Consider the following 26,569-nt stretch of genomic DNA (forward strand, 5'->3'; position numbering starts at 1 on the left):
CTACTGGAGCAAATGGCAATCCACGGAAAGCCCAAATTGCCATTCGTTGTGCTCCAGCTTTAAAGAGCAGGTTTTTGTGGGGAAAGTTCTGGTGCAAAAAAAGAGAGCACACAGACATGGAGCTTTAAAATGTGGACCTGTACCTGGAAAATATGGAGCAAAATGTAAGTGTGGAGAAGCCCCAGCTCTGAAGCAGACCTTAGGTGGAAACTGCAAGCCAGCTAGAGCATACCCTCCAACATTCCTCAGATGAAAAGAGGGACATTTCTCACTCCCCCCAACTGACCCTCCTCAACCCCCCATTTTTGTCATCCCCACCACCACCACACCAATGGGACACAGAACACATGCCCTCCACTGTCCTGAGACAACCCCTTAATCTCAGTTTTATTTTATTCTTTGGTAGATTTACAAAGTGTGTTCTCCCTCATGGAGAGCACAGGTTGCGGGCGGGGCTGACAAGACACCTCTGTTACTAGGCAAATGGCTTGGCCATCCTTTAAGCAGGGGCGGGCTGTTACTGGGGAAATCTAGATGTTGCCATTTGCTGATTGACAGCCCTATTTGTTAAATACAATGCTCGCAGCCAAGAACTTCCTCTTTTCGCTGCTTACTTCGGATCACCCGCCCTCCCTTCCCTAATTTTAGGCTGTTTGCTTGACCTTGCTATGCCTGTCATGGGGTCGTCTGCTTTGGGGCAGGGGCCCAGTAGGAATTTTGTCCATTTGGCTGATTAGTGTGTGCCACTTGGTTTTTGCCTGCTGCGTAGCAAATCGTCACAACTTGTAAGGTTTGCGGTTAGGCATTGGTCTTGGAATTGGTTGGTGGAGGGGTATGGATTTGGCTGTGCCTGCCCCTCCAAAATGCTGCTGCTGCTTCAAGGGTTTTCTGTTAAAGGAACCCAGGGGCTCCCCATGCTTTTGTCCAACCCCCCCTGGCAAGGGGCTAGGGCCACGCAAGCCCCTGGGAGCATTCTGGGGAGAGGTGAGGCATGGTTCCCAGTCCCGTCTCTTTCCCCAGGTGACTTACCCTTGCTGACTTCGCGGGGGGTGCAAATGTCAGAGCTGTCCCCGGGCGGGGTCAATTAGTGCTACCAATGCCTAAGCAACCACTCACATTGCTGTAATTTGAATAAAGTTGTGGCCAAAATTATGCCAAAAACCTTAAACAAAAATTAAGTGTCAATTGTGTTTTTCTTTGGGGGGGGGGTGTCTTGGGGACCTTGATGCGCAAAAAGAAAAACACACACAAATAAATAAATTTAAGAAAAGGGCAAGATTAGACGCAGATGCACAAAGCATTATTATTATTATTATTATTATTATTATTATTATTATTATTATTATTCAAGACTCCTTGTGCTCCACTCCCCCTTTTTCCTGCCCAGGGCAGCCCTGCCCTCAGCTAGCCCCTCAGAGCCAGCACGTCACACGGGCCTGGGTCTTGCAGCAGCAGCAGCCTCTCCTCCTCCTCCTCATCTGCTCTCCAGCAGCCACTACAAGCTGCCCATGGGAGGAAGTTGGCAGCAGCAGCTATGGAGAGGCAAGAGGATGCTCCCCTCACAGCCACATCTGCCGTCGCTTGGCAGGAGCTCTGGCTCATCCTACTCTTTGAGCTCAGTTGTGGAGGAAATTCCGGGATCAGCAGTTGCAGAACATTCCGGGATCAGATCAGAAGCCGGGATGGCTTTTGTAATTCCAGGATTGCCCCTGGAAAATCAGGGCAGTTTGAGGGTATGCTAGAATGATCACTCTTATGTTTCTACACATCTTTAGGGACAGCATTCTCAGTGGGGTTATGATACCCACATTGCCTCTGGACTTCATGTATTTATTACATTTGTACCCAACTTTTGGGACGTGGGTGGCGCTGTGGGTTAAATCACAGAGCCTAGGACTTGCCGATCAGAAGGTTGGCGGTTTGAATCCCCGTGACGGGGTGAGCTCCCGTTGCTCAGTCCCTGCTCCTGCCAACCTAGCAGTTCAAAAGCATGTCAAAGTGCAAGTAGATAAATAGGTACCGCTCCGGTGGGAAGGTAAACGGCATTTCCGTGTGCTGCTCTGGTTCGCCAGAAGCAGCTTAGTCATGCTGGCCACATGACCCGGAAGCTGTACGCCGGCTCCCTTGGCCAATAAAGTGAGATGAGCACCGCAACCCCAGAGTCGGCCACGACTGGACCTAATGGTCAGGGGTCCCTTTACCTTTACCCTACTTTTACATAGTTGGTTAAGTTGGCTTTCCAATCATGAGGCAATACCAAACTCCTACTCCCTCATTTTTCTCTCACAAAAAACAATTGGAGATGAGGATCTAGCGACAGATTAAAAAACAAAAATATCCTACCATTGAAATCCATAGTGCTGTACTTCTCTTTCACACTGATTGCAGTGTAGATTGGTAAAGGATTCTGGCCCTCATTAATTGCTTGCTGCTGATCAGACAGTTTATGGTTGTCTTTCTGTGTTGATTGAAAGAAATATAAGATTAGCTCAGGAAAAAGAAAGTGGTCTAATACAGAGGTTTTCAAACTTTTTGAGTCCACAGCTCCCTTAAACAACTACATTCTTTCTGCGGCACCCCTGTAGGGCTCAGGAGCCCAGTTAGGTCATTCCTTGCCTGCAGAACTGGCAGCCCCTCACCCTTTTTCAAATACCTTCATGGAGTGTTCCCTCAGCCTCATCTCCTCTCCCCTCTTTTTGGGAGTACTCCAGACAGCCGCTGCTGCCACCCCTGGTCTCTGAGCTCCTTCCCCTCCCCCAGCCCCAGAGAAAGGTGCCTCCTCACATTGCCCCACAGGGGCCTGGGACTTGTCTGTCCGTTCCCAGAAGCAAGGGCTGGCGGACTGGCTGGCTGGGCTCCCTCACCCACTTGCTTGCTTACTCCAAGGCCACCTCAGCGTCTGGCAATCAGGACCCCCTGGCCAGCCCCAGAGGCACCACTCTACTGTGGAGCTTGTAGCCAGGGCTGCTGCAACAAACAACTGTGCAAGCCTTGGGGAGGCAGAGATGTGAGAGGGCATCAGAGGAGGGAGGCAAGGGAAGAGGGACAGAGGCCAGTGTTGGCCGCAGCACCCCTGGCCATCATTCAAGGCACCCCAGGGTGCCATGGAACACAGGTTGAAAACCACTGGTCCAATGTGATTCTGGCATCACATTGTGAGCGAAATAGAATGTTATACTGAGGAGCTACATCTCTGAGCATAATGAAGGTTTCATTTAAGCATCATATTAATTTGTTTATTTGTTGTTGTTTCTAATGCTGAGCCTGGAGGCAGATTTATTTTTTGAGGCAGTTGAGTGCAAGGTGAAAGATGATTGTTCATGCCATAAGCACTCACCCTACTTTCGCCTCTGGCACAACATGCTTTGTGGGTTTGTTGTTGTTTTTATATTCTTTCAATTATCCACAAAACTTATTTGACCATACGGGGGCACGAGACAACAAAATTGTGAGTGTACTATGATGGCAGCAGTGACCCTCTCAAACCCAGTTCCTGTCAGCCTAGCTTATCCACACTAGCATCTCTCCCAACTCAAAGGCCTAGATTTATAAATGTCTAAGTTATATCCAGTATGCCTGGATGATCTGTGCTATTTAACAGGCTAAAAATAAACTCAGGAAGTAACAAATGTACTGTACCCCATCATGTAACAAATATTCAATAAGGAGCCCCCATAGGTCTATACAGGATGTCTTTTGTCCCTCTTCTTTCCGCTCATGCAGCTGCCTGTTGTAATATTTCAAACGCTCTATGGAAAAGCCATCCAGCTTGCACTTGGTCACATGTCTTTTCACCTCTTTGATTTGCTCATCCAAATCTTTTTTGGACCAACAAGCATCTCTGTACAAGTTCCCCATGGTCCTGAGAAAGGAAAGACATGGAAGGACAGTGTGAGAACATAAGCTTATACAGTTTGGTACCTTCCAGTTGTTTTGCTTGGATGAGGGCTGCTATGTTGCTTGATCCGGAATCCATTTGGGTGTTGTTCCTTTTAGCAACACATCCTGTTTCCAATAGCGGTGCCAGACAGATGCCTCTAGGAAGTCCACAAGTCAACGGCTCTCCTATTGTACCCTAATGGTATTCTAAAGGTATGCTCTCTCTCAACATGGGATTTCTATTTAGTGATCATAGCTGCTAGCTATTGATAAACAGTTATGGAAAGAGGAATTTTCTTTTGTCTATTCCAAACCTACAAATACATTTAGTTGGCAACTTCAAATTCTAGTCTTATTTGCATCACTACAGATTCTTGGGGAATTGATGGCTTTTAATGAAAGGGCTAGTGCCATGCTATTTTTTATCACATTTAACTTCTAACATTGATTTCAGTGGGTCTACTGCAAGTTCACTGCAAATAAGTCTAGATCCAGCCAAGTATGTAAATGACTCTACTGGCTCCTGTGTCTTCAAGTTAGAACAACACTGGAAAAGGTTCACAAACTATAGCGAGCCAGAGCTTTGATACTGATATAGATCAGCGATTCCGTTTTATGTTCAGCCAAGCAGTTAAGTAACCTACAGATCAGACAAGGCTAACTTCTATAACTCCGCATAGAACCCAATGTCTGTGTCCTTACCATGTTGTGCCAGACAAACCGGTTAAGTATGTAGCACAATCTAAGAGATTCAACTTCTGAAGACCTCGTAGGCTTCCATAGCACGCAGTCAGTGATCTTGTACTGCCCCCTGTCGTCATAATTGCAACTACTGGAACCTGCAATGCACAAACAAGCAAGCTAAGAGCACACGAAGATGCAGGGACACTTCACATATGGACACCATTATGACCTCTGTGCAGATGGCGGCCCCATGATCCCATGAGGGGTCTGGCCTCCCTGCTGGGGTATGATGGGATCTGGCAAAGTAAATCTGCAGCTAATCTATTTCTGGATTAGAAGAGACTGGCAGCAAGAAAGAAATGTGCTGTTAGGACCCATCATGCTTGATGATGCAAAAGTGGAAACTGATAATTCACTGTTAATATTTTCTACACCACAGAGCCTTTATAAAGGTGGTAATTGATTAATTAGGCAATATAATCAATAATAGAGATAAATTACAAACTGCAAAGAATGAATCAGCTGTTCTTCATTATTATTCAGGCAGTTATTCTGCCAGTTTTTGATATTAGTAAACAGTTGCTTCATACCCAGTTTCACAGCTAGCCTATTTTTCTTTTAGACATTGCATATCAGTTTAGAGCATTCCATAACCAGGCTAACTGAAAATACAATCTCTCTCACATCCCTCTCATTCATTTGCTTTGGTCAATGCCTTCTTTAAAGTCTCCTCCATCTCACAACTTCTCCTTCCCTACATAAGCCTATTCGCAGACCACAATTTCATAAATGTTTTACCAATTTGAATAGAAAATCTCATCTATGGTAATACATGAAGTGTGGCAGACTGTATACATATTTGGACAGCTGTCTGAAATATGTAATCATGACATGCAACACACATGTCACACATCTCATGATATGTATGCCCCCTTTGAAATTAATTTGCATGTAAGGAATATATTACTTTTTTAAAAAAACAAATTAGAGATGACTGTGGAAAAGCAGGCTAATGCACAAGAAACTGAAGTATTTTAATTATGGCTGTCAATCAATAAAATAAATTGCAGAAACTGCTTTTTAACCAGTGAACTGATTATTCTGTTTGAAGACATTTGCACATTACGAACACCTTAGTAGGGGTGGGGTTTTTTAGATCCTGAAGCAATCTAAACTTGGAATATAACTTGTAATTTTTGAGAACAACAGCTACCACTCCTGAATGGAAGGTCACTTTCAACAACTTCATTCTCTTCCCCACACCCCAATCTGGTCCAGAGAGTTGGGGGTGGGGGAAACAACCCAGAGCAGATTTAAGGGAGGAAGAAGAAGAAGAAGAGTTTGGATTTGATATCCCGCCTTTCACTCCCCTTCAGGAGTCTCAAAGCGGCTAACAATCTCCTTTCCCTTCCTCCCCCACAACAAACACTCTGTGAGGTGAGTGGGGCTGAGAGACTTCAAAGAAGTGTGACTGGCCCAAGGTCACCCAGCAGCTGCATGTGGAGGAGCGGAGACGCGAACCCGGTTACCCAGATTACGAGACTACCGCTCTTAACCACTACACCACACTGGCTCTCAGGAGTGGGAGAAGGAGTGGGGAGAAACTTCCATTGCCCAAGTGTATATCCTTGTGCTGATGGGATGTTTAATTAGTGCTCCACTGGTTTCGAGCAGTCATGTGCTCTTAAAAATCTCAACCCTAGTAATCATCACTGCACCTTCCTGCACTGATTAAAATTCAAAGAGAACACAGTTGGCTAAGCAGTATAAAAGTATAATGAATCAAATAAATAAAATTGCTCTCTGTGCCACAACTGATGAAAACTTTAGCTGACTATTGATTTAAACCCCTCATTTTTAATTAAGTCTTGCTGATTTCAATTGGAGAGTTTAGTGCATGCTTAAGCAATTACTTTAACAGTCGCTTTACTAATTGCATGCTTAACTCATTACATGGGTCTGAAGCCTGGGAAACCTGATAGATAATAACTATTATTAAATGTCATCACCACTGGTGTTGTTGAGATCAGCAGAACATGCAAAGGAAGGGGCAACAACAAGAAGCCGAAAATGTCAAAGGAAAAATGGGAAGCCTCCAATTGATGCTAAAAGTAGAAATGTTTATTGAAACATTCAGTATGCCCAGTGTGTCAGGAATATCAAAACATATCAAAACAAAACATATCAACCATTGGAGAGTCAGTCAGGGTAGAAAATACTGAACTCAAAGGGCCTATGGTATCTCTCTCTGTGGTTTCAGACTGGAGACACTCCCAGTCCTATTTGTGGAATGCCCTTCCCAGAGAGGCTCGTCTGGAACCTGCATTGAATATTTCTCAGCACCATGCAAAAACGTTTCTCATCAACCAGGCTTTCGGCTTTTAAAATGCGTTTGTGGGAGGGAGGTTATTGTTTCATTTTTATTATGTATTTTAAATTCTCATTATGTATTTTTCTGTTGTGAACCGCTGTGGAATCTTTGGGATCCCGCTGTGGGATTTATTATTTATACCCCACCCATCTGGCTGGGTTTCCCCAGCCACTCTGGGCGGCTCTCAACAGAAAATTAAAAACACGATAAAATGTCACAAGGCAAAAAAGAGGAGCAGATTCAAGGCTGCTATTTTCAGTGGTGGAGAACTTACTAACTAGTTTCTTCTTCAGTCTAATGAGGTCAATAGGGTTAAAGGCAGCACAGCAATCTGAGTGAAGTAGTCAGATGCAAGAAAAATACATGTGCTATGGTGAGCTAATGCTCCTCTCTCATTGCTTGTGATACTACCGAGAAGGCCCTCTGCCTTTGCCTGGTTCCTGTAACCTCACTTCTCATTGGGAGGGAATCTCCAGAAGGCCCTCGGAGCTGGACCTCAGAGTCCAGTATGCAAATTTAATAAATAAATAATACCGTATTTTTCGCTCTATAAGACACACTTTTTCCTCTCCAAAAATTAAGGGGAAATGTGTGTGCGTCTTATGGAGTGAATACAGGCTCCATGGCTTCAGGGATAGCCGCCAGAAGACTCCGGAGGCTTCGTGTTGCTTTCGCTGAAGCCAGGAGAGCAAAAGGGATCAGTGCGCACCGATCCCTCTTGCTCTCCTGGCTTTGCTTCGCTGGAGAGGCGCTGCGCAGCTTTCCCTCTCTGCGCAGCGCCCCTTCAGTGAAGCGGGAGGAGAAATGGAAAGGGCTCCGTTCCTCCTGCCACTTTGCTGAAGGGGCGCTGCGCAGAGAGGGAGATAATTTTTTTTATTGTTCTCCCCCTCTAAAACTAGGTGCGTCTTATGGTCCGGTGAGTCCTATAGAACAAAAAATACGGTACTTGGAAATGCCAAGGACTGAACCTGGGAACTTCTGCATGCAAGCAGATGTTATGCTATTGAGCTACAGCCCTTTTAGCCTGCATTTTATTATGCTTGCTTTCATCTCAGAGGATGAGAAAATAGAATGGGCGACTAGGCCAATTTCAGCAGGGCACATGAATGAATAATGGCACGAGTGTGATACCGCTTTGGGCAGTCGCTTGGAAAGTTCAGCTCTCACTCAAGCCTTGGAAAAGATGGCATCCTTGGTGAATTATTCCCTGTGTGCACTGTGGCCAGTTCAGATGCAGCACTCTGACACCGTAACACTAAATCACTGCAGAGAACAGGAAAACAACTTTGTATGGGAGGCTACCACAGTGGTGTGCTGACCATGAAACATATTATTCTTGCTCCCAGACTCTCTCTGCGATTTCTGTTCCACATATTGTGATAATTCATAAAGCAGCGATAGCCAGAGTTCTGCATCACGTACCTCATGATCCTGCAGATCCTTTTCTAGTTTGAGAACATTTTTCAACGCCCCAGCAACAATCTTCTGCCTTTTGCACAAGAAATCTTGCTCCTGTGTACAAAGGCCATATCCCAAGCGCACATCTAGGTCAGTCTGGCTGGAATAGCCACACAGAAGGTGGTAGGGGGAACACAGGCATATTGTATCTCAGAATCTGTTTCAGAACTTTTAAAAGGTGCTACTCATCCAAGAGTCAAGCTTAGAGACTGCTTGCCAACATCCCTGAGCTGACCAATTAACAAAATGTGTGGCAGGCGAAGCCTCACGGGGCATCAAGTCATTTGCTTTCACAAGGCAGCAAGGTTTATGTGGTGGTTTTTACACAGCAGTGATTTCGATTAAAAAGTCTAAGCAGAACGACACCACAAAAGTGTGGCTTACTAGAACTCTAAAGCTATAGGGTACATCAGCCCTCTCTGTATAAAATGTGACTCTTGTTATATAGATGTAAACTCTGTTTATTCAATAAATGTTAGGTACAGTGCTCATACTGCATACAAATGACTAATATCCTGAACACATGGCTAATCTCCTGTAAGAATATTTCTCCAACAGACAGACAAGTGGAAAAATAGTTAAGATTATAGCTATCCAACAGAGGAAGGATCTCTTACCAGACTTCTGTTTTCACATGCAATGCCATTTTTTTATTCTGAAAAAACAAAAACAGAATACAAACTCAAATTTCACTCCTAGGAATACATTGCCTCCCTTTGAAACATGGTACATAGATGCCCTGAGTCAGTTCTGAAGATGCATGCATGTAAACAGAATTCTTTTGGAAGATTCAAGAAAGACAATAAATAAATAAATACTTATTCAGTATGAAATTCACTCCCACATGATGTCGTGATGGGCCACCATCAGTGCTATTCTTTTAGAAAAAGAGGCACCAGAATTCACCACCATCCTGTGTGGCTTTAAAAGAGGATTAGAGAATTCCTTGAGAGGAAGCCTATCACTTGCTCTTAACCATGTTCCATCTTCAGTGTACCAGTTTCTGGGCATCACAAATGGGGAGGATGTGGTTGCACGTAGGTCCTAAGAACATAAGAAGAGCCTGCTGGATTGAGCCAATGGCCTGTCTAACCCAGCATCCTGTTTTTACCATGACCAATCAGATGCCCGAAAGCAGCACCTGAGCACAACAGCACAGTCCCCACCTGTGAGTGGGCTTCCCATCAGACTCTGGTTGGCCACTGTGAGAACAGAATGCTGTATTAGATAGTTCTTTGGTTTGTTTCGGCAGGGGTTCTTAGGTTCACACGTTCCACTTACTTGGGCATAAATCTTAACACAAATTCAGATAAATATTGAAAGGAGGATACAAGGGTGAGGAACTTTCTTCAGCCTGAGAGTCACATTGCCTCTCACATTTTTTAACAACCTTCTATATGGCCTAGAAGCCAAAAGCGGATGCAGCAATTGACATGGCCTTTGTACAGTAGGCTACATTATGCAAAAGTGAGCCATTTACACCCACACACCCCTCTCCGTCCTTCATCTAGATAAGAGGCATTACCACAGTTACAGAACACATTCCGTACAGGAAGATACTGTACTTGAGGATAATAAGGCCTGTGAGGTGCGCAGCCTGGGGAGAGTCACACAGGCTGAACAGAGAGACCTGGAGGGCTGTATTTGAGATTTCCCATTCCTTTTCTATACAGGCTATATTACTTTGAATGGGATACACATTACAATGCAAATCCCCTTCTATGTTCTCAAGCAGCTACGTGAATGTTAGCATCTTGATTATGCATGACTAGAGCTAGATAAAGGGTAAAAAGAAATGCTATAATTTCTAACAATTATTTCAATTGGCTAGGCAGCCCACTTTATAACATAACAGGGATGGATCAGTCTATTGCTGATCTGTGTTAGTATCCTATGTGGTTAGTCACAAATCCATTCCATCCCATTTCCACATTAAGATGCGATCCCCTCTTAAAATCTGCATGGAAATTAAAATTTAAATATGCATTTTATCACAAAATACCTTTTTGCATACTCCCCCCTGCCCCCAATGTACACATTTTAATACATGGAAGTGAGAAATCTGAAGGTTAATTATATTCTGATCAGTGCATTAATCCAGGAGGTGTAAATTGGTTTGGTTTCCTTAATATTGCAGACCAAATGAAACCGTACAACAGTGTCTATCAACCAATTAAGACTGTAACAATCAATAAACTGGCTTCTGGGCGACTCATGAATTAATTGATTAAATTTATATTCACCCCCATATTGAAACATGTCGATAAATTTGCCTTTCTGGGAATCATAAATAAAGGGGAAGTTCTTCCTTTCTACAATTTCTACTCAGAATTTAGATTTTATTTTTTATTTTAAAAAGGACTTTTATCATATTTGTTAGTTAAGCAATATGTTAAAAGATTTAAAACTGCCAGAGCAAAGATGCATAAATAGTTATAAATAGTTAGATCCTTTTACATTGTTTCATTATTCCTCAAAAGCAACAAAATAAGAAGCAAGTGATTCAATAAGCCATAAATCAATAATTGATTCAGACTGAAGGATTTAGATAGCTTTGGAATTTTACTTTGGAATTGAAATCTTTTTTACTGCGTTGTACATATGGCCTTGTCCATGATGCAGAGGCCACAGTCTACCTAATCATTATATTAACAATTAACAATGACAACGATAAACTGGCACCTTATGCTGTAGATTATGGAAGCAAGCAATGATGGCTATTTCTCTTCCAAAAGAATCCATTCAAAGCAATATTCAGGAGGACAGCAACTGATTCTCACCTCTGCGAGCACTATTTTCTTGCTGGTAGGAAGTGAATTTATATCCACTCTGAGGGATCTTTCTTTCCTGTTATAAGAGCTTGGCCCCTGGAAGAAGAAAAAACCCCCACATGTTTCTATGAGAAAGAGTGCAAAGTTGCATGTCTAGGATTTTATTCAATGCTGTTTGCACCTGAGGAGAAAGAACTTCCACTTATGCAACAGGATTTCAGTTTCCACTTCTCCCTCCAGTGGCTGGGCGAAAATTGGTAAAATGTCCGGGAAAAGCCATACAGTGGCTGGGCGAAAATTGGTAAAATGTCCGGGAAAATCCATATGGCAGCCCATGTCGGCAGTGTTCAACAACTTTTCTGTCTGGATTTTCACTGTTTGAAATATGGCGACCCCACCCTTCAGCATCTTCCTGCACACCTTTATATTCTGCTCCGGAGGGTTGGGGGAAGTCCGCTCATCCGTATCTTTTTATTTTTTAAAAAACTGTATGCTTCTCCCTTTAGCATACACATGATATATATTCTCAGAGTGGCTTTCACAATTAATTCCCTGCCCCCCCCCCCGGAAATAAAACATAAATGAAAAAAGGAACCTTTTTATCATTAGTGTTTATGCACACTTACAATTCCTCCTCTCTTTCTAGGCATGGTCTGAGCTTTAAAGCTCCATGTCCAAGCACATCTCCCCCCTGTTTTTATGCTCTGGAGCTTTCCCCATTAAAACCCACTCTTTAAAGCTCAGTTGGAGCAAATGGCAATCCATGTAAAATCTAAATGGATGTTTGCTCCAATTGAGCAGGTTTTAATGGGGGAAAGCTCTGGGACAAAACAAACAAACAAACAAACAAAAACACAAAACCACTCAGACACAGAGATTTTAAGTGCAGGCCCAGAAAGAGTGGGACCAACTGGAAGTGTGGATAAGCCCTTAGTGTTCGGCTGATGAATAACGTACAAAGGCATACTCTAGATCCTTCTTCGGTAGTTTAACATCCATTGTCGGGTGCTTATATTTGGCATAGTGGAATGAGGACTGGCCTGAACTAAGCTCCTGGTGTCCTTCATGGGATCCTTTCATCATAAGGGATAGTTCACCTTCTGAAAGAAAGAAGGAAAAATGTTCATGTCAGGTCTGTTGCTTGCAATAACTTTTTGTGCTAAACTCAAAGTGGGCCTCTGCAAAAATCAGATTTCTTAATGGCATCCACATCACTAATTTATATATTACTTGCTCCGTTAGTTAACTTGGCCTTGTTATTGCAAAATGCTAAGACTCAGCTATGGTTTTCCCAGTAGTGATGTATGGAAGTGAAAGCTGGACCATAAAGAAGGCTGATCGCCGAAGAATTGATGCTTTTGAATTATGGTGCTGGAGGAGACTCTAGAGAGTCCCATGGACTGCAAGAAGACCAAACCTATCCATTCTTAAGGAAATCAGCCCTGAGTGCTCACTGGAAGGACAGATCGTGAAGCTGAGGCTCCAATACTTTGGCCACCTCATGAGAAGAGGAGACTCCCTGGAAAAGACCTTGATGTTGGGAAAGATGGAGGGCACAAGGAGAAGGGGACGACAGAGGACGAGATGGTTGGACAGTGTTCTCGAAGCTACCAGCATGAGTTTGACTAAACTGCGGGAGGCAGTGGAAGACAGAAGTGCCTGGCGTGCTCTAGTCCATGGGGTTACAAAGAGTCAGACATGACTAAACGACTAAACAACAAGACTCAGAACAAAAACTACCGTATTTTTCGCCCTATAGGACGCACCGGCCCATAGGACGCACCTAGATTTTTTTTTGGGGGGGGGGAAATAAAGGAAAAAAATTTATTCCCCCCCCAGGCGCGGGGCTGGGGAAGCTCGGGCTTTGGCAGCTTTGGGATCGCTCTGGGAGCTTGCGGGGCTGGAGGAGGGGAAAGCCCTCCGCCAGCCTTCTCCCGCTGTCCCCCGAGTTTGCGGGGCTGGCGACAGGGAGGAGCAGGCTTCTCCCCCCGCCAGCCTTCTAGCCAAGTCGGGGGACAGTGGGAAAGGCGCGCTGCGCCTCTCCCGCTGTCCCCCGAGTTTGCGGGGCTGGCGACAGGGAGGAGCAGGCTTCTCCCCCCGCCAGCCTTCTAGCCAAGTCGGGGGACAGTGGGAAAGGCGCGCTGCACCTCTCCCGCTGTCCCCCGTGTTTGCGGGGCTGGCGACGGGGAGGAGCAGGCTTCTCCCCCCGCCAGCCTTCTAGCCAAGTCGGGGGACAGTGGGAAAGGCGCGCTGCGCCTCTCCCGCTGTCCCCCGAGTTTGCGGGGCTGGCGACGGGGAGGAGCAGGCTTCTCCCCCCGCCAGCCTTCTAGCCAAGTCGGGGGACAGTGGGAAAGGCGCGCTGCGCCTCTCCCGCTGTCCCCCGAGTTTGCGGGGCTGGCGACGGGGAGGAGCAGGCTTCTCCCCCCGCCAGCCTTCTAGCCAAGTCGGGGGACAGTGGGAAAGGCGCGCTGCGCCTCTCCCGCTGTCCCCCGAGTTTGCGGGGCTGGCGACGGGGCTCTCCTGAAGCCTGGAGAGCAAGAGGGGTCGGTGCACACCGACCCCTCTTGCTCTCCAGGCTTCAGCGAAAGCCTGCATTCGCCCCATAGGACGCACACACATTTCCCCTTCATTTTTGGAGGGGAAAAAGTGCGTCCTATAGGGCGAAAAATACGGTATACTTTTGAGGAAATCAAATACGGACAGTGAAATATATATGCAGCTCCTTATTGAATTTGCCTTGCTCATTGCATTCCCATCCATCATAAATATTCGTTCACCCAGGAGGTGAGCAATACCCTTTGAATGCAAAGGCACATTCACAGCACAATCCTCTCCATGTATACTCAGAGGCAGTGCTTTTTTTCTAAAAAAAATAATGTTTAGGGGTACTCTCATTTTCCTATGCATACAGTGGTGCCTCGCAAGACGAAATTAATTCGTTCCGCGAGTTTTTTCATCTAGTGAATTTTTCGTCTTGCGAAGCACGGTGTCGGAAAAGTTTTGGAAAAGCTTCAAAAATACCAAAGTCTTCAAAAACCTCAAAAAAGGCTACCACACCGCGTTCTATGAGTTGCTCCTCGAAGTCAAGTCGCAGCTGTATTAACGGTGTTAAGAAAAAGGAAACAAACTTGCAAGACGTTTTTGTCTTGCGAAGCAAGCCCATAGGGAAATTCATCTTGCGAAGCAGCTCAAAAACCGGAAAACCCTTTCGTCTAGCGAGTTTTTCGTCTTGCGAGGCATTCGTCTTGCGGGGCACCACTGTATTGAAATACTGCCCCTCAATGAGGCCAAACTTGGATTCACAAAATGTTTAGGGGTATGCGTACCACCATAAAAAAGCACTGCTCAGAGGTGTCAATGAGTTCAGTGGGACTTGATCTCAAGTAAGTGTGCATAGGTTTGTAGTCTTAGAGGTGAATCTTCATTTGCACACAGCCTCTATATACAAAGCTCCCCTGCTGGATCAAGAGAAATATGTATGGGATATATTAGCCTTGCAAAAGTTGGAGTGTATGATGTGGCTAATCAAGGAGAAATGTAATGATCAGAATATATTGATGAAAGATACAGTATGAAGAAATATCAACTTAAGAGAACTAGGCTTTATATAAGATTAGGTAAGTTTTACTAGGCATTCTATATATTTAAAACAATGGTGTTAATTCATTTTAAACATTCTTCAAAATAATTATTACTAGTTGAAAACTAGAGAAACCATTATTACTATGATGAAAATCTTACTTGATTCCTGTCTTTTTTTCTTCTCTACTTCAAATTCCAAACAACAAACTTCACGAGCCTGTAGGCATACAAGAAGACAGAAGAACATTGAAAGTTTAGAATCTAGTTGAAACTTCCTTTTATTACTTTCTTCACCATATAAAAGTTAGCATTTGGAGGGGGGGCATAATAATCAATCCCTTTCAAAATTGAATGACTGAAACACAAATACAGTACAGTACAGAAAAAACAAGGATTCTGAAATAAGTTGATATAGTGTTTGACTACAATTCAGACTTAAAGGTAAAAGTAAAGGTACCAGTCGCAGACGACTCTGAGGTTGTAGTGCTCATCTCACTTTACAGGCCGAGGGAGCAGGCGCTTGTCTGCAGACAGCTTCCGGGTCATGCGGCCAGCATAACTAAGCCGCTTCTGGCAAACCAGAGCAGCGCACGGAAATGCTGTTTACCTTCCCGCTGAAGCGGTACCTATTTATCTACTTGTACTTTGACGTGCTTTCAAAGTGCTAGGTGAGTAGGAGTTGACCGAACAATGGGAGCTCACCCCGTCGTGGGGATTCGAACCGCCAACCTTCTGATCGGCAAGCTCTAGGCTCAGCAGTTTACACCACAGCGCCACTTAATTAAACCAATTTAAAAATTATTATTATTTATTAAATTTGTTAGTCGCTTCATCTTGCCCGAGGCAACCCAAAGCAATTTACAACCAAACTCATTGAAATTAATGAGCCTACACACACACAACTTAGTTTGGATCCAATGTATTGATTTAATTTTTTTTAACAAGAAGAGCATTTTTTAAAAAAGAAGCAAGTAAGAAAGTTGTGGCCATAGGCTTGCCACCTGGATCACAATTTTTATGGAATGTTTAATTTCAGAACCTCAGTCCATGAAGAACAGACAAATGTATTATGGATGGTATTTATATTTGCCCACATTTTAAATTCTCAAAAGAACAAAAACCCAATGTCTGTGGTTAAAGAAACAAGGAATACATCCAATAGGGCTAAGCTGGGTTCTGCTGGGACCTATTCAGTCAGGCTCAAATCCAAATGGACAGTAAATTTATCAGGAATGACCAATGACATATTACCCACACTTGACTGGATTAAAAATAATGGTTGGATTTATCAATATATTGTCACATTTAGTAACCCGTTTCTCAGATTATATATTTTTACTAGGGCTGCAACAGACCTCTTTCAACTGGACTTATTCCAGAAATAAGTATCCATAGGGTTTATCACATGCCTGGAAAGGTCATGATAACTTCAACTGAACACTCAAGTAATTAAGCATCCCATACAGGAGAAGATGTCTGATGGCTCAGTAGGAAAATTATGTTCAGTTTTATACTATTCCTGTCTCAGAGAGTATATAATAATTCATTAACTTTGATATAATTTATAATCTCTTTGTTTCCCTTGCACTATATATCTAAAGTACAAGAAAGCAGACAGAAAATAACAAAATTACCACAAGAGTTCCATTCGTAACAATGGTTTCAGGAACACTCAAACTGAAAAATAAATGGAATATAAATGAATATACATTCATGTAATAAAATGTTTATGTTCCTCTTGAAAATGGAACTATTGCTGAGGTGCTGTCAGTGTTCAACAGCAGAGAGAGCAAGAGGGGTCCTTGAAGGGTGTGAGGGCAAGTTTGCTGCCATACTTGTTTTCCCTTCAGAAAATCTTTTTATTTTCAATGCTGGCAGAAGGAGAAAAAAATAAAGAAAAATACACTTTCCAGTCCTGTACTGTTGAAATGGCGACCAGATCACACTGGCGTATTTATTCTGTTTGTATTCTGAATGTTCCTATGTGATGCCAATAAAGGTTACTTGACTTGACTTTCCAGTCTGCTGGCATGAGCTCAGTAAGGCTTTGAATTTGACAACTTCTCTGCTTTTGATTCTCCTTCCCCATACCAGATACATAGCTTTGCCATTGTAGCCTGGGAAATTAAAAAATACAGCATTTCTTATGGGGCTTTGTCAAAATTCTGGCCAGGCCTGGAGCATTAATACATGTTTCTTTTACTGTCATTGAGAGAAATGTTGACAATGTTCCCTGAGTACTAAAAATTAACTCATTTTTATGGATTTACATTCTGGTTATCAGAAGGGTAAGGTATGTTGCTTTAAGTAATCTGTAGTATCTGAATTTACTCACCTGTTTCGTAACTCAAATTCCACCTCCAGCTCCTCCTGATCCTGAAATAAGAGGGTGGTCAGTGAATTAAACCCTTTTAATAACAGACTCTGCGCTGTTAGACTACAAAATACAGTGGTACCTTGGTTTTTGAACATCTTGGAAGTCAAACATTTTGGTTTTTGAACACCGAAAACCTGGAAGTAAATGCTTCTGTTTTTGAACGCACCTCAGAAGTTGAATGGCTTCCACTGGGGGTCCCCCCCAATTTTCTTTATTAAATTTGCAGAGCGCCCTTTGTGCCTTGGTTTTTGAACATTTCAGAACTCAAACGGTTTTCCAGAACAGATTATGTTTGAAAACCGAGGTACCACTGTATGTAACTGCAGAGTAGTGAGACCTGACATATGCTGTCAGCAATTCCTCATAGCCAAACGTATGACAGTTGTTATGGAAAATTAGAAGGGGGAATGATGAGGTTGGGAAAAGGCATGGGAATTATAATCATGTTTTCCTCTTTTGATCACAATTTATTTTCTATATACCAAAATTCTTTAGTTTGACAGTGTTTCCTTTCTCACCAACTTTTTAGGTGCACCCTAGTTCCATTAAAATCAGTTTAAATTTCCCATGGATTACTTTGGCTAGTATATTGTTGTTGTTGTTGTTTTATTAGATTTATTAGATTTTGATCTTCATCAAAAGATCTCAGTGTGGTTCACAAGATAAAAATACAAGATAAACCCCCCTCCCACAAACACATATTTTATTTAGTACTATGCACCCCTGAACTTCCCTGATCCCCAAGGCCCAAATCTATGTATCAGTTCTTGTTGGGGAAGGAGAGCTGTGGTGGATGAAGGACTGAATCCAGTTCTAGTTTCCTCTCCTGAACAGCTGATAGCTGGAAATTTAGCTTCTTTAAAGGTATGCATGCATACAGCACAAGACTCTGGATTAAAGAAGAAAACTGCATGTACCTCATCTTGCTTGAAAAACTGTTTCTCATCCAGCTAGGAGAGCCAACTTCCGTGTGAATGGTACCAGAGCTGGATTGGGGCAATGGGGGTTTTGTGTGTGTGTGTGTTTTGCATTTGTATTGCAAGAGAGCACTATAAAACCAAACTACATGTAGTACAGATATGGATGTGCACCTGTTCATAAACATGAGAAACTCTTATGTTTACTTTGCCCCATTTCTGTATTATCCTGTGATTTTTCGTTGCTGAAAATTTGTCAGCGTTGAAATTTTTTCAGCATTTTGTATGATTGCTCCCATTATACATATTTATGTATGCAATTTTACCCAATATACTCATCTTTGTAAGCAATTTCCCCTAATACAACACATTTTTGTACATTATTTTCACGAATATAGGCTTTTTTATGCCCCCTTTCCCTATATGCACATTTCTGCATCAATATCTTACTGGAGAACTGATTCACAAAATTCAGAGAAGTGTGAATTTCAAAGGATAGGTGCATTTTGGTTCAAGTATTGTTTCAGAAAGTGCCAATTAGGTGGGTTCATACTAAAACACTAACCAAATCAAAATCCCTCCTATCCCTAAATAATACACACATTACAGCTAAGTTATTTTACTTAATTACCTATCAAGATTGTGAATTCTGGAACTTAGACATTTCAGGCAACAAATACTATTCACATCACAGTACAATCTTAGACATGTTTACTCAGAAACAAGTTCCACTTAATAATAATACTTCCTTTCTCATTGGGCTAAACCAGCATATTGGTGAGTAATTTTTTACTGAACATCTGAGTGAACATGCATAGGATTGCCCTCTTAAACATTCTTTCTGCTTATACAGACCTTTGGATTGGACTTAAAGGACAAGAGCACTTTTTCATTTAGTGGGAGTCCAGCTATGTCAAAGCGAATAGTGAAAAGTTGTTCATCTTGGCAGACATCCTCATCGAAGACACCCAGCTCCAGCATGTTCTGATAGGAGAGAAAAGACCTATAAATAAATGCTAAAAGAACTGTACAGCTTTTCTACAGTTCTGTATACCCCAGACCGAAAAGGAAAACATTTTACAATGGCATGGAATTCCATGCAAGAAGAGACCAAACATGTTCAATTTAGAAAAGAGTTGGATAATTGGGAATATAAATTAGGCATGGGGTACATTTACCTTCAATTCCCTGCCCTTTCAAAAATAGGCATGTATTCCATCAACAGCATCATTGCTTCTGTGGTCTTTGGACCTTGGGAAACTGCTGACCCACACCTTCCCCACTTGACCTATGGCATATCTAAGTACTGTTCTAAATGAGGTGGCAATCATGTAAGGTGGAATCTCCCTGTGTACTGACTCATCCCATTCATATGCAACAGTCTTGCACTAATGATGTATGATGAAGTTGTGTAGTAGACATTTCATGCATGTAGCCAGTGCGTGGGATGAAGCATTTTAAATGTTAAACCAACTGTGTGCATAACCTGAATAAGCACTTTTGGGATCTTCTTTAGGGCCACTGGTAGAGGAAGAGGAGTGTGGGGGAAGTGCACTGCCCCTGCAGCATGAGCCCGGTGGGGTGCCATCCCGGCTGCCACCCCGCCCGCGCTGGGCACCACACCCCCAGGACATGCGCCGTGCCCCTGCAGCGGCGCGCCATGCCCCCGGGATGCATGCGAGCCCCGCCCCTGCCTGCTCTCTGCCCCCCAGTGCCGGAGCATGAAGCTCCGCCACTGTTTAGGGCTACTGTCAAATTTAAATCAGTTCTGGAAGCAAATTCAAATATTTATGTGAGCCTATGTGCGTGAGCGACTGCTCATCTGAAATCATCCATGCATCCAAATTTCCCTGCACATGGAAAACTCACACATTAGGGAGAAGACTGATGATTCTTTCAAAGAAGCAATCATTCACATACAATAGGATTAGTGAAGGATTGTATGCATATATTAGAATTGGCGCAAAGCCACAACAGGCATAGAAACACCAACTGCCCTATTGTGCCAGGTTGTGTCATGACACTGACGTCGGAACTCTACTGCTCAGTTCTGTGAGCTGGTGATCTTCTACAAATCAAGGCACGTTTCAAATTCACAAGAAATCACTTTCAGTGAGATTATGATATACCAACAAGGAGTGACCATCAGTTTCTGACCTTCACTTTGCTCTGGACCATGAAATGGAAAGTTTCGTTCCAGACTGGGTCTTTAGAATTTTGAACAGTCTTTGTCTGGAACCTTTCAGAAGAAGCCGTTGGCAGCCATAGGGTCAAATAGCAATCAGTATGGCTTACTGTTGGGAGAGAAAGTAGCACTTTAACTGTGTGATAGCTGATATAATACAGTGGTACCTCGGGTTACGTATTTAATTCGCTCCGGAGGTCCATTCTTAACCTGAAACTGTTCTTAACCTGAAGCACCACTTTAGCTAATGGGGCCTCCTGCTGCCACTGTGCCACTGGAGCACGATTTCTGTTCTCATCCTGAAGCAAAGTTCTTAACCCGAAGTACTATTTCTGGGTTAGCGGAGTCTGTAACCTGAAGTGTATGTAACCTGAAGTGTATGTAACCCGAGGTACCACTGTATACCTTGCAACTATTTTTTAAATATATATATATCACTTATATATATATCACTTTGCGCATTGGGCTGATATCTGTACAGAATTAATTCATACCCAATGTTGGCAAATATCCTTTCAAAAAATTATCTGTTTGAACACGGGTAGGGATTCTGTGGCCTTCCAGATGTCACTGTATTACAACTCCTTTTTATAGGTTTTTTTATTTATACTTTTCAAATTTATACATTTTATTTATTTTACAATTCATTTAACATTTCAAAATTTGACTTCCTTCCCCTTCTTTCTGCGATTCCTTAAATTTATTTTTTAATATCTTCTGCAGATCCAAATTCATTTAACTTGCTCATTTAATTATCTACTGTAAATATATACTCTTATAAAACTGCAGGTTATTACAATATGTAATCCTGCTAATGTTTTTATCTGTTTACAATTTATCTGCAAATATTCAATAAACCATTTCCATTCTTTTATAAAAAGTTTGTTATTTTGATTTCTTATTCTTCCAGTAGGTTCCACCATTTCTACATAGTCCATAAGTTTTTGTATCCATTCTTTGTTTACTGGGACTTCTGCTTCTTTCCATGTATTACACCTCCTATTATCCCTGATTATTTAAAGTGCAGCATGCAGATTTAGTTAATCAGAATTTGTAGAAAATTCACAACATCATATTAAGTGAAATGTCCAGTATCAATATTCCAACACAGGGATGAGGAACCAGTGGCTGTTTGAAAGTTGTTGGACTCCAGTTCCCATCAGCCCCAGCCAGCATGACCATGGGTCAGGGTAATTGCCTTTTCCTTTTCAGTACAGTGGTACCTCTGGTTAAGAACTTAATTGGCTCCAGAGGTCCGTTCTTAACCTGAAACTGTTCTTAACCTGAAGTACCACTTTAGCTAATGGGGCCTCCTGCTGCCGCCGCACGATTTCTGTTCTCATCCTGAAGCAAAGTTCTAAACCCGAGGTACTATTTCTGAGTTAGCGGAGTCTGTAACCTGAAGTGTCTGTAACCTGAGGTACCACTGTGAAAGCCTTACTGGGCACCATAGTCTCATTGCATTCCAGCCCACCACAAAGGAATAGGAAAGCTACTTACGGGTATCTGCTCGCCGGAGATTCTTTGCTCTGATCACTCTTACACTAAGCAGACAACAAGGTGATGTTTCTACCTGCATGCAAATCATGTACAAAAGTCAACATGAAAATGTGGATTGAAAGCAGGGAATCAAAGTGATGAGGAAAGAAGAACTGAGCAGGCGAAAACCATAGACGACTATTAAAGTGTGCTTAATGGCTATTGGGGGAGGCATACAACTGCCCCATTTCTGGCTAATTTTAGAATTCAATGGTATAAACATTAATGGTCTCATCCTCTGTATTCTGAGAGCAGGTATGTACACCAATGCAAGGAAGTGGGGCATTGGATGTCAGTTATCTTGAACAGTGAATGGTTTGGGCATAGTTTTGTCTACAGCTCTGGGGGTGAATCATAGAGTCAAAGGGACCCTGGAAGTCATCCAGGCCAATCCTCTCAATATTGGATCTCCTCCAGCTTCTAGCCATGTCCCCAGTCTGTTCCACTGCTGGACAGCTTTTACTGTTAAGAAGCCTCTTGTAATGTTAAGCTGAAATTGACTTTCTTGCAATACCTGACAGATCTTTCTAGTCCTGCCCTGGAGCAATAGAAGACAAATCTCACTCCACCTACTTAGTGGCTGACCCCTTTTCAGATATTTGAAGGCAGCTATTGCACGCAACATGGTTCCCTTCTGATGTTGTTGGACTATAATTCCCATCATTCATTGGCCATGCTGGGTGTTTGAATCCAAGAACAGCTGGAGATCATGATGCAAGCTACCCCTGCGCTAGGCTGTAGAAATCTCACCCCTAGGAGACGAGAGCCCTGCTCATGAGAGCAAATTTTCCTATACAACTGGGGATTACATGTAAGTAATTTTCTTCCCCTAGATTGTAATGCACAGAAGCCTTTACTAGTGCAGAATAGGATTGAAGTGCCCGTAGTCTGAGGGCTTACCCAGACTTACATTTTGCCCCATGCTTTTCTGGCACAGGTCTGTGCTGTAAAGCTCTTTTCTTTGCCCCAGAGCACTTATTGCAAAAATCCACGCAACAAATGGCAATTTGGGTTTTCTGTGGATTACTTTGATTCAGCACTAAAAAGAGCTCTCAAATAGGGAGCTTTAAAGCGTGGACTGTGCCTGGGAAGCCTCCAGGAAAGGTAAGGGTGGATAAGCTCCAAGTCCCTGCTAAGAAGAAAGTGTATCCACTTGTTGCACTTAGGAACGACTAGTGCCTCAATTATGAAATAATTATAAAATTCCTAGCTTTTAGAGTAAGACGCAGGAGTGGCAAGTGCAAATAAAAGTGTAATTTTACTCAACAGATCTTTGCTATTTGTTCCCATCGGCATAATTCAAAATAACGTTTTTGAAACATCTTTGACCAGGGCAAGCGCAACAACAAATGGTCCTTGGTTTGAAATTGTTGCCACTACGTTTCACTCATATATTTTCATCAATTAGGGTTGCCGTGTGTCCGTTTTTTCCTGGACATGTCCTCTTTTTCAGGGCTAAAATTTCTGTCCAGGTGGATTTTTTAAATTTGGCAGAATGGCCAGGGTTTTTTGGTTTTTTAACTTAAAGAGAAAGGCAGCACCCAAATTAAACATGGCCCCTTTCCCTCTTCCTCAACTAACCGTCCCACACAAGCACTCCCTTGTGACAAGGACGCTACATGCATCTGAGCATCATGCCAGACAGCCCACTCATGGCTGCTGCGGGGAGCCAATCTGAGTCTGAGAGGTAGCAACGTTAGCACGGCCCCCTTTAGCGTGAGGGCTTCCTTGAACTTTGAAGCAAACAGACACTGGGGATCCGGCCCTCCTCTGTTCATCAGAGCAAAGGGAGCTCACTCTTGTTCTTCCTCCTCACTCCTCACCCCCCTCTTCCTCCCAGACCTCCCTTTTACTGTTACCGTGAGTAACAGTACAGCACTGTTCGGCACGCATGCTAATCCTCTTGTGCGCGCCCCCTGCCTCGCCAGGTTCCATCCCCACCTCAGGGAAGAGCACCATGTGGAGCCACACTCTCTCACCCCGCCCCATTCCACCCTTCCTCAACTGCACACAGCACTGGACGATGTGGGACAAACCCGCCACTGCTTTAGGATATTTCAGAGACAAAGGGGCTCTTAAATATGCAGGATCCCATTTTGTCAAGTAGCCGCCTGCCCGCCCGCCTGCCTCTCTGGAGGATCGTGGAGGGCCTGGCCAGGGAGTTTCGGTGCTGACCCTCCTGTCTTGCGTTGCGGCTGAGGGCTTGCGACAGGAAAGAGAAGCCTCACGAATGTTGCTGCTCTGCGATGGCCTCCCAAGACAAGAGAAGGGGCGGCAGCTAGCAGGTTCACATGCCCCAATGTGTAAACACATGGGTACACATAATAATAGTAATAATAATAATAATAATAATAATAATAATAATAATAATAATAATAATAATTTATTATTCATACCCTGCCCATCTGACTGAGTTTCCCCAGCCACTCTGGGCGGCTTCCAATCGAGTGTTAAAAACAATACAGCATTAAATAATAAAAACTTCCCTAAACAGGGCTGCCTTCACAGGATTCTTTTTTTTTCTTTTGCAGGAGTGCTTTAAATGTATGTTGTGTATGTAGTCTTTCTCCTCCCCACTCTTCTAAAATGTTCTAGAAAACAGCCTCTGAATTTTTCTTCTTTTTGATGTCATCTAGAAAAAAGATCTCAAAGCTAGAATGGTCTACACAGAGGAGATCCTGCTTCTGGCATCCTAGGCTCAGACCATTTAGCAGTTTAAATGCCACACTCAAAGCCAATACTTTACGTATTTTCTATCCAAGAGGGGGGGGGACCCATTCCCCATTATCCTAATTTATTTATGATTTGTATCCCACCCTTTCACACACAATGCCTAGACTGCTAATGACTTTAAAGATAACAAAATCACAGAATCAAACGTTTGGAAGGGACCACGAGGGTCATCTGCTCCAACCCGCTGCCAATACAGTAATCTTTTTGCCCATCAAAGGGCTCAAACCCACAAACCTGAGATTAAGAGTCTCGTGTCCTCCTGATTGAGCTGAGCAGCTGCCCCACTATTCAAAGAAAATACAATAAAAACTAAAAAGAACAAAGACAAAAGAACCAAAATTAAATCAAGCATCTTCACTATGAAATACCTTGAGACTTAAAGCATGAATTGGGTGAACAATCACTTTCTGTCCCCAATGAATATTGCAAACTGTAATCTGGGGGGGGGGGCAGGGAAAGACTCATGGAACAGAATCCTCAGCCATAAGAAGAGCCCTGCTGAATCAGACCAAAGACCAGCATCCCATAATGAAACATGCCTATAGAACACCATGCAGGAGAATGTGAGCACAACAAGTTTCTCCTGCTGTCATTCCCTAGTTAATTGGTATAAAACCAATGTCATTTTGTAGTGCGTATATGCTAACAAACAACAACAGATGCACCACAATTTTATAATGAAAGACCTCTTTGGAGGTCTTTAAGCAGAGGCTTGACAACCATATGTCAGGAGTGCTCTGATGGTGTTTCCTGCTTGGCAGGGGTTTGGACTCGATGGCCCTTGTGGTCTATTCCAACTCTATGATTCTATGATTCTATTCTATGAAAAGAACATACACAATCTGCTTATTGCTCCGCCTATCTGAACCGGAATACCCATGACACTTACCAGATGTGATAAACTTCCACATGCTTCCATTATTGTTTTCCGTGCAAGTTTGTGCAGGCTAAATGTTCTCGATGGAGCCAAGGATAAGACTGTAAATATTCACACACATTTTTCAGGCTTTAAACTGGCAGAGGTGGATAAACGCCTGTTTCAAAAGTGATTCAGAGCCACACACCCTCTCGTTTCAGAAACAAAAAAATATTCCCTCCCACCTCCGTTGTTACGCGGAACAAGAGTCAGCGTGAAGTGTCTTTAAATGTGCTAGAGCTGGTGCAATGAAGTTGCTAAGAACAGGTGTTCCTTTTCCTTCTAAACTACGCTATTGCATCTCCCTCCACCCTCCAGTTTTCTTTTGAAATACAATATGCATGTGTTTTCCTAACACAGATTTGGATCAGAAATGAATGTCCTCTCTCCCGGGTTAAACTGGCTGAAACTATGTCCTCAAGAGCTGTCCTTTTTATTTAATTATATTTGTTTATTATTGCATGTCTCTTATATGCCACCTTTCCTCCAAGAAACTCAAGGTGGCTCTCTCCATCTCCATATCACCCTTACAACCCTGTGAGGTATGCTAGACTGAGAGTTGGCAAGTGGTTCAAGGCTCCCCTGTGAACTTCATGGTGGAGTGAGGATTTGAACCCTAGATCCTATTCTAACTCTCTAACCACTATGCCATACTGGCTCTGAGCAGCAGGGTCTGGAAGGATGAGCATTGTTAGTCACGTAAAAAGGTAAAGGTAAAGGGATCTCTGACCATTAGGTCCAGTCGCAGATGACTCTGGGGTTGCGGCGCTCATCTCGCTTCATTGGCCGAGGGAGCCAGCTTCCAGCTTCTGGGTCATGTGGCCAGCATGACTAAGCCGCTTCTGGCGAACAAGAACAGCGCATGGAAACGCCATTTACCTTCCCGCTGGAGCGGTACCTAATTACCTACTTGCACTTTGACGTGCTTTTGAACTACTAGGTTGGCAGGAGCAGGGACTGAGCAACGGGAGCTCACCCCGTCACGGGGATTCGAACCGCTGACCTTCTGATCGGCAAGTCCTAGGCTCTGTGATTTTACCCACAGCGCCACCCGATGCTATAAATGCACACCTCCCCAGGCTCTATGCATGGATCTCCCTTGCTGGATGGTCATCTTTCCATGTCAAAGTATCTGTATGCATGTGCCAGGCAGGAGG

The 26,569-nt window shown here is 43.3% G+C and overlaps 1 protein-coding gene across 4 annotated transcripts in view; it reads right to left on the reverse strand.

Annotated features, from left to right (window-relative positions):
• Nucleotides 1-25,550, reverse strand: part of LOC308594875 (cytosolic phospholipase A2 epsilon-like) — a gene marked incomplete at its 5' end in the record, with an annotated part of 51,963 nt that extends 26,413 nt beyond the window's left edge. Inside the window, 14 exons of one of the 4 annotated variants that reach the window (XM_081208361.1) lie at nucleotides 2,344-2,458; nucleotides 3,640-3,862; nucleotides 4,582-4,718; nucleotides 8,357-8,492; nucleotides 9,010-9,047; nucleotides 11,173-11,259; nucleotides 12,121-12,263; nucleotides 14,905-14,962; nucleotides 16,380-16,422; nucleotides 17,081-17,121; nucleotides 18,895-19,023; nucleotides 20,197-20,333; nucleotides 21,725-21,797; nucleotides 25,386-25,550. In XM_081208361.1, the coding sequence (XP_081064487.1) occupies nucleotides 2,344-2,458; nucleotides 3,640-3,862; nucleotides 4,582-4,718; nucleotides 8,357-8,492; nucleotides 9,010-9,047; nucleotides 11,173-11,259; nucleotides 12,121-12,263; nucleotides 14,905-14,962; nucleotides 16,380-16,422; nucleotides 17,081-17,121; nucleotides 18,895-19,023; nucleotides 20,197-20,333; nucleotides 21,725-21,797; nucleotides 25,386-25,415 (1,390 nt within the window). Of the gene's footprint in view, nucleotides 1-2,343; nucleotides 2,459-3,639; nucleotides 3,863-4,581; nucleotides 4,719-8,356; nucleotides 8,493-9,009; nucleotides 9,048-11,172; nucleotides 11,260-12,120; nucleotides 12,264-14,904; nucleotides 14,963-16,379; nucleotides 16,423-17,080; nucleotides 17,122-18,894; nucleotides 19,024-20,196; nucleotides 20,334-21,724; nucleotides 21,804-25,333 lie in introns of those variants that run through there. The other 3 variants (XM_081208363.1, XM_081208362.1, XM_081208364.1) reach the window with 3 other exon arrangements.
• Nucleotides 25,551-26,569: the final 1,019 nt, after the last annotated feature.

This window comes from Podarcis bocagei, assembly GCF_964188305.1.
Source record: "Podarcis bocagei genome assembly, chromosome: 1".
Lineage (NCBI taxonomy): Eukaryota > Metazoa > Chordata > Lepidosauria > Squamata > Lacertidae > Podarcis > Podarcis bocagei.